The sequence below is a fragment of the Drosophila navojoa genome, chromosome 2 (genome assembly GCF_054131105.1).
Source record: "Drosophila navojoa isolate 15081-1374.11 chromosome 2, UAZ_NAV_1.0, whole genome shotgun sequence".
In the NCBI taxonomy this organism is placed as follows: Eukaryota; Metazoa; Arthropoda; class Insecta; order Diptera; family Drosophilidae; genus Drosophila; species Drosophila navojoa.
Genome location: NC_142890.1, coordinates 25,000,125 through 25,007,125, shown reverse-complemented (window position 1 = coordinate 25,007,125; position 7,001 = coordinate 25,000,125). Strand labels below are relative to the sequence as shown.

The following is a 7,001-nucleotide window of genomic DNA, read 5'->3' as shown; positions in this document are numbered from 1 at the left end:
AAATATATTCAATACAGATTTTAGGCAGATTTACACTTACAATTGTTGGCCGAATCTTTCATTTGTCTATTGCACATTAAATTTTAAATGTTAAAATCATATACAGTATAACTATAACCAGAACCGTGTAGAAACCACTAACTAATGAGCAATTAGCGCGCGATGCACTCTCAGAGGCCGTGGAGCACACGTGAACAATAAATCGGTGGCATTCCTCAATGAGATTCAGCCAATTTGACGGGGGCTGGGATGGTGGTCGAGCGATTACGTTCGGTCAGTTGCGTGTTCGCGATAAATTGCAACCGTTGGTGTCATCATTGTTGTTCAAATATTTAGAGAGTGACATCGGGCGCTCGCTGGGACAGGTGCTTACCTAACACCCTACGCAGATGATTCGTTGGAGTACGTGTATTTGAGATAGCGTATGCCTTGGAAGGCCTGCGCCGAAGCATTCGTTGCATGACAAGCGAAGAGCAGCCAATTACGAGGCTGCACTTTGTAGGCGAAACGCATGAAAATACACGAGTACAGGGTCAGGGCTGTTAGGAAGAAATAAAAAGAAGCAAAATTAAATTTGAATACGACCGATTTGCCGCCAGACATATCAGCCGCAGCTCGGCGGCTGGCGCATGGCCAAGTGTCTGTATCTGGCTTATCAGTGTCGAGCAATTCGATTAGCGGAATCAGAAACGTGTATCATAAATAAATGTGTCTACCGAAGAGCTCCGATTGCGATTGTATGGAATCTTTTGCAGCTGACAGATGATAACGTTTAATAACACAATCTAATTAACTCTTACCAAAGGTCATTCTGCCAGAGATGAATTTTGGATGTTTAGATGTGTCCGCAATGGCAGCTATCGGGATGCCCCAATTGGCAACCGGTCCCCAAAAGTGGGTGCTCAGAAAGTAATTGCGCCATTCGGCGGCGCTTGAGCTTGAGCCTGAGCTTGACATTGCCCGTCTAATCGACATCTTGCTGCTGTTGAATATTCCACTTGAGCTCCTAGAAAGGCAATTTAGATTAGCGCTCTCCTTGAACACATATGCGTCGCTCTAGATTTGTAATTTTTCAAGGTCTTACAGGTTGTTGTTTGTTTACTGCGTACGTGTTTGTTGGTAGTCGCCAATTTTATTTATTAGCAATAAATAATTTTGGAATGCAACCAAAAAATTTTTGTATTGGGAAAAGTTATGTAAAATTTAAATTTTGTGAGAGTAGAATACAAAGCCTACGCGAATCCAACAGTTTCACAGCACTAATATAAACTAATGGCAAATAGCACTGTTAAGAGACTCACACAATCCTAAGTAAATAGCGCATTCAACATTGCTGTCATTTTTGGGCAATTTTTTTTTAGAAGTCTGGCAGCTCAATAGTGGCAACGCTGAATTTATTTCACAGCATCTTAAATCAGTACAGAAAATTATTGTATGTTAAATGAAGTTCAATTGAATGTTATTTGGATGAATGAACATGCAATTCTTAGGTTTATTCCATGGAATACGTATTTATTGACTGCGCATCAACTCTTAAACATAGCATTAGGGTGACCAGCACATTTAATATTCACCATAAAAACACAACGGCGCCATGTTTTGAATTAAATGTAATATTATAACAATAAATATTGATCACATATATAATGCTTAACGTTAATAGAATATATGTATTAGATAAAATTGAGACGAAAATTCAAAGAAATGCGTGGCTATTCTGCATCATTAATTTGATTTACAAAATAAATAAATCAGAACAAAATTTTCAACAGTTGTAATAGATGGCTGACCTGCTATTTATTTGCAATTCATATACTTTTGTGAAAACTTCCGACTATAAAGGAAACTGTACAATTGTTGAGTCATACAGACGTTGTTGTCAAATGTTTGCATACCAGTCAATATCTAAAAGCATTTTCTGGTAAAGATTGCACTTCATTTGGCTTATCAATGCACCAAGGTAACTATAAAAGGTGTTAGTCGAGCACTGGCCGAGCATCATTTGCAGTAAAATGAAACTTCAGTTTACTATCTGTTTGGTTCTATTGGCTGCATGCAATTTGGCTAACGCCTACAGTAGCGATGGGCAGCCGGGTTGCAAGACGCAGGAGGAGTTGGACATTGCGATCTTCCGTGATAACTGGGATCCTACGTCCTACTGGAAGTGCGAGGCACTCAACGAACCCGCCACTAAAATGCGTTGTCCGGATGAGATGGGCTATCTCGATAGCCTGAAGGACTGCGTCAACTGGGACGACTGGAGATGGGAGAAACCAGCTGCTCCCCTCAGCGAGGTCGACGAGTGATTGAAAGACGTTAACATTAAAATGCTAAACGTGACATTTAATTATTGTCAGAGAATTGAATATAAATACTGCTCTAAGCGGCATATAAACGCAACAAATGTAGTATTCAAGAAAATTTCAAGTCTGATTTGGTGACGCTTCAGTCGCGCGTTCGCAGGCCCCAAATGGAGGTGCGACGCGTGCCCACAGTTGGGCGTCCCACCGAGCTATGTATAAACTTGTTGATTCCAATTTTGGGCATTTGCTTCTCCAGCACCTCCATGGCGGCATCCGAAAGCATGCCGAAAATGTCCAGATAAGTAAGTGACGTCATGTTCTTTAGTTCTCTAAATTTGAGAGATACAGAGAAAACGTTTAGAATGAATCCTAATCCTTCGTGGGGAGCTTGGATTAGCTTACATAAAACTAGCAGCGGGTATGAGATAGCACCGCGAAACGGACAAGTATTCCAGACTGTTGAATTTCATGATTGAAGTGAGGGCCGCAGGCGTCAGACTATTGCAGTCTGAAAGATCGAGTTCAAGCAATTGGAGACAGCGCTTTTGCAGTGTATCCACATCTGAAAGCCGAAAAAGATGTCAGATCGATGTGAGCCTAATCAATATTTGTGGGATACTAACGTATATCGAAGAGCACACGCCTGCAGCCGGCCACGTTCAATCTGATCACATTGGACGGTATGTGAGTGACCAGAGCGGTTACAGCATCAGCGCTCAAATCAGTCCACGATATGTTTAGGCTGTTCAGTTTGGTTAGCGACTCCATCATTTGTCCAACACTGTTGGCGGTTAGGCCACTGGCCATCGACAGATTGAGTGTTTCCAGCGAGCTGTTCTGTGCAATCTCAAGACAGATTTCATCATTCAACTCGGCGTGCTCCAGGCTAAGTTTCTTCAGTTGTCGACAATGCGCCAGTAATGTGCGCAACGAGCTGAGTGAAATGGAAGCAAGACTTAAGTCCAGATATTGAAGACGCGACTGGAAATCTATGAAGGATGGGTCGTTCGTAAACGCCGGATCTTGAATCTGGTGAAAAGATTGTTGAGAATTAATAAAAAAGATATTGTGATTTGTTCAATATATACTTCTGCTTGAGCTAGACGAAGTATTGGCACACCGCGCTTCACCACCTGCTCCAGGGCAGTGGGACGGAGCGTCCGGAGTCCTAAATCCAGACGCGTCCACAGAGTCTCGTCACGTGCACAACGATTGAATCGACGGCAAACGGTAGCTATTCGCAGCAGCGCCTTCTTTGGCAACCACTTGAAAATGTCCAGCAAAATCTCGTCGGACAATTTGTCAAAGTAGTTGATGCCGCTGCTAATATGGGCGCTCATTACAGGCGTTCGGTAGACAAAGAAGTTTTCTGTGGCCGCCAATCGGCTAGTCAGCGTTTGCGGCGGCGGTGGTGCTCCTTGCGAGGCTGTTGGTGCTTGCGTTGGTTTCTTTTGCCTCAGCGCCTGCTTACTGGTTGAGGGCATAAGGCTGAGGGGCGTCTGTTGTTGTTGCGGCGGCGGCGGCGGTTGCTGTGCATGCAAGGGCTCAATTTGATTATTGCATGTGACTGTGGCAAGGGGATTTCTAGTACGTTTGCTGGGTGAATTGGAATTGCTGCTGCACTCGCTGTTGGCCAGCGCCGATCGCTTCGCCTGGGCCAGAGCGTGCAGCTTCTCAGCCGACTGTTGCAGCGTACGTTCCTGAGTATCTTCACTGAACACCTCAATAATAGTGTTGTCGAGCGTAGATGCTGTCGAGTTGAGACTCAAACGCGCCTGCTGGTGTGCCATTCGCGCCACATTGGTGCAGGGCGTAGTCTCATTTGAGTTCTCATCGCTGGTTGTGCTCACTGCGAGTGCAATTGCTGACAGAGCAGATGAGCTGCTCTCCTCAGAGTCCAACATCCCGATGCCCATTTCTTCCAGTGCCTCAAAGGTCAGCACTGACGGGGAGGAGGTGTGCTCGTAAGCCGACGTCGTTTTGGTTGGGGGCACAGCGGCTGCAGCGCCGATTGAGCGTTTTCTGCAACAAGTTTGAAATACGGTTTAAGGGGCATTTAATGAAAAGTGATCGGCGTGCAAGTACGGGACAGTTGCTTGGTCAGCACGGGTCAAGCACCTTTCAATTATGTGTTGGCCCCGTTTCGGTGCTGCTCTTGCTTTTTATTTAGCAATACATTCATGTGACGTCACTGGAATAGTTCGCGCCATTTGATAGACCGCCTTTGCATGCACCCTTGATTTATGGGCTATCGTGTATATAGATTATTATGGATATATTTACCTGGCTACGGGACACAGATTTTCAATGTTTTCGGCTCCTTTGTGCTTGCGGCCACTCATATTTTCTAAAGATTTTCTCTTTTTGTCACGCACAAATTACGCGCAATTTTTGTATGCAGCGTTGCCACATCTTCCATTCAATACATTTTGTTGTAGTGCTGCCAGACAGTGCGCGAATGAAATGTTTTCCAATACCGCACACATTATCCAACACTAAGAAATCATAGGGAAAACACAACAACAGAGTTCACTAAACGGCTGGAAAAATCATAAATTAACTCAACAAAGAGTCAAACACTAATTTAATAACAAATCGCAATTATACGCATAAATTGCACAAGATATGAGAAGAGAATTTCGAGGCTAATGATACAAAGGTATATTGAGGAATACGGAGGTGATAATTACAACGACGACACTCGCGTTCCTTCCCGCAAAGCCACTTTCGCAAGGTGAGTGAATTTCACAGCAGGCTCTGCTTTTGTTGCTGTTTTGTGCTGCGTTTTCTTTGTTGTCGCCAGAGAAATTATAGTTAGAATGGAAACGTTTACGCACAAGCTGCAAAGTATTTTCAATTACCAAAGCAAAAACAATAAATATTTGTATGATAACTTTCCATTTTATACACATTCGTAGATCTGTAAAGATGAGTCTACGCACGCGCGCCCTTGTGTTCTCTACATTCTTTGGCAGTTGCCTGGCCATCGGATTGCTGTTGACCAGTATGACGACTAATCACTGGGTGCGCGCCTATCCGCGGCGCACCAATACTACAGAAGCTAAGGGTGACGTCAATTTTGGTTTGTTCTATGGTAACCAAAACTTGAATCCTGGCTTTGGAGTACGTAACAACCAGGTTGATGGTGAGGCTTTTGTTAATTTCAATGGAAGCGTAACTATGAACTAATATTAATCTTCCACAGTTTACTCCTTCATTCGCACCGAGCATGGTGACACTAGCTTCTGGCTCTGGTTGCTTACAACACTTGGCACGGGCTTTGGACTGTTGGCATGCACCATAGCAGCCATAGCCGCTGTGCTGAAGTCAGCGTCAGCAGCCAAGAAAGGCGGCACCATGCTGCTCCTGTTGGCCTCAAACATGGCAGCGGCAGGTGCACAGGTGGTTGCATTCTTGGCATGGCTGGTGCAGTTCTATCAGTATCTCATTCACAATGTTCTCTTAACGGAGCACCAGCAACAGCATTGGTACAGCACCGGCCTGGCCCATCTGGGCTACAGTTTCTATCTGGTTGTTATTTCGACAATTGTGGTCTTCATAAATATAACGATTCTGCTCTATGCAAGACGACGCGAACATCGTGATCGCCATCGTTCGGAGCCGCTGGGCAAAGACAAGAATCAGGCGGCCATAATGCTCTACTAGGCAGAATGCTGCAGCAAGTATAATCCAAATATAACCTCAAATGGAAATGTTCGATCAAGCGATGCAGAAACGCGCACCACGTAATCTCAGCGGCTCAATTGTTTGTGCCTTACTTAAAGATGCCCCTTGCATGCCACAATATATATATTTCATTTACACATATCAAGATATATGTATATATATTTATAAATACATATATGTATTTATCGTAGTCTATAAGCCAACATTCAAATGTATTTAAGCTAAGTCTGATTAGCACTTTGATTGCACAACAAATGTTGAAGCTATATAACTTAAACATATACTTTTACACATATTTATATCTACATACATATGTATACATACAGATACTTGAAATTTTATACTCGATGCATTTTATACTCGAATGTACTTGATATACTCGTACTCGTCTTATATAAATTTTTTCGTTTACGAATAACAGTTGATTCCGTTTTATCAGTATACAAATAAAACAACAGTCATTGTTAAGATATATCTCATTTAAGTGTTTTGTTTTACACATTGTATATTTGTACGAAGACCCCACGGGACGAAGGCAGCAACTGCAGTAGCACACGCTACGCCGCGGGACAACTTCCGTGGTGGCAAAACAGCAAATGATAATAAAAAGATCTTGGAGAAAATGGAACTTAAAAAGAAAATCAGTCCGTGTGGCATTGGCTTGATGAATTGCTCAACACTTTTGACTTTTACCAACTGTCACAACAATTTCCTCAATGTAATTAAACTGTTCCAGCTAATTGCTGAACAGGACCACACCACAGGCATCAAAATCCAAGTGTCATCGCATTGCATTTCGCAAACAAATCAATTATCTTTTTTTCTATTTTCTATTTTCATTTTTTTTTTTTAACTTGTGCAAACTGTTTTGTCGCATTTCTGAGGACCCCTGACTGATGGCTGATGGCTGTTTCCTTGCAAGGACAATTTGTGTGTGGCTTTGTCTTGTGCTGCGAGAAACACTTCCTATTTCTATTCGATTTCATGCCCATGACAACACAGCACAGGATC

At 43.0% G+C, this 7,001-nt stretch overlaps 4 protein-coding genes across 4 annotated transcripts; 2 read left to right on the top strand and 2 right to left on the bottom strand.

Moving 5' to 3' along the window:
* Window positions 1-36: 36 nt before the first annotated feature.
* Mpc1 (mitochondrial pyruvate carrier) lies at window positions 37-1,322 on the bottom strand. The gene is made up of 3 exons (XM_018113164.3): window positions 1,085-1,322; window positions 801-1,006; window positions 37-539 (listed from the first exon to the last, which is right to left on the bottom strand). Exons 2-3 carry the CDS (start codon window positions 973-975, stop codon window positions 382-384), a joined length of 333 nt encoding a protein of 110 aa, XP_017968653.1. The 5' UTR covers window positions 976-1,006; window positions 1,085-1,322; the 3' UTR covers window positions 37-381.
* A 652-nt stretch (window positions 1,323-1,974) lies between these two features.
* Window positions 1,975-2,404, top strand: LOC108659753 (uncharacterized). The gene has a single exon (XM_018112809.3). It carries the CDS (start codon window positions 2,013-2,015, stop codon window positions 2,304-2,306), a length of 294 nt encoding a protein of 97 aa, XP_017968298.1. The 5' UTR covers window positions 1,975-2,012; the 3' UTR covers window positions 2,307-2,404.
* On the bottom strand, window positions 2,329-4,762 carry Skp2 (S-phase kinase-associated protein 2). Its single transcript, XM_018112801.3, has 5 exons — window positions 4,587-4,762; window positions 3,392-4,325; window positions 2,927-3,332; window positions 2,706-2,865; window positions 2,329-2,632 (listed from the first exon to the last, which is right to left on the bottom strand). The coding sequence occupies exons 1-5, from the start codon at window positions 4,643-4,645 to the stop codon at window positions 2,446-2,448; spliced, it is 1,746 nt and encodes a 581-aa protein (XP_017968290.1). The 5' UTR covers window positions 4,646-4,762; the 3' UTR covers window positions 2,329-2,445.
* A 32-nt stretch (window positions 4,763-4,794) lies between these two features.
* LOC108659752 (uncharacterized) lies at window positions 4,795-6,253 on the top strand. Its single transcript, XM_018112807.3, has 3 exons — window positions 4,795-5,037; window positions 5,222-5,448; window positions 5,509-6,253. The coding sequence occupies exons 1-3, from the start codon at window positions 4,952-4,954 to the stop codon at window positions 5,967-5,969; spliced, it is 774 nt and encodes a 257-aa protein (XP_017968296.1). The 5' UTR covers window positions 4,795-4,951; the 3' UTR covers window positions 5,970-6,253.
* The last annotated feature ends 748 nt before the right edge of the window (window positions 6,254-7,001 follow it).

Excerpts from the sequence above, each read along its gene's own strand:
- Mpc1 (XM_018113164.3), bottom strand. The coding sequence starts at position 975 with ATGTCGATTAGACGGGCAATGTCAAGCTCAGGCTCAAGCTCAAGCGCC. Across the intron at positions 540-800 it reads CTCTGGCAGAATGACCTTTG|CCCTGACCCTGTACTCGTGT; the intron begins GTAAGAGTTAAT and ends TCTTCCTAACAG.
- LOC108659753 (XM_018112809.3), top strand. The coding sequence starts at position 2,013 with ATGAAACTTCAGTTTACTATCTGTTTGGTTCTATTGGCTGCATGCAAT.
- Skp2 (XM_018112801.3), bottom strand. The coding sequence starts at position 4,645 with ATGAGTGGCCGCAAGCACAAAGGAGCCGAAAACATTGAAAATCTGTGT. Across the intron at positions 3,333-3,391 it reads TTCGTCTAGCTCAAGCAGAA|ATTCAAGATCCGGCGTTTAC; the intron begins GTATATATTGAA and ends TCTTTTCACCAG. Across the intron at positions 2,866-2,926 it reads GCGTGTGCTCTTCGATATAC|ATGTGGATACACTGCAAAAG; the intron begins GTTAGTATCCCA and ends TTCGGCTTTCAG.
- LOC108659752 (XM_018112807.3), top strand. The coding sequence starts at position 4,952 with ATGATACAAAGGTATATTGAGGAATACGGAGGTGATAATTACAACGAC. Across the intron at positions 5,038-5,221 it reads CGCAAAGCCACTTTCGCAAG|ATCTGTAAAGATGAGTCTAC; the intron begins GTGAGTGAATTT and ends ACACATTCGTAG. Across the intron at positions 5,449-5,508 it reads ACGTAACAACCAGGTTGATG|TTTACTCCTTCATTCGCACC; the intron begins GTGAGGCTTTTG and ends AATCTTCCACAG.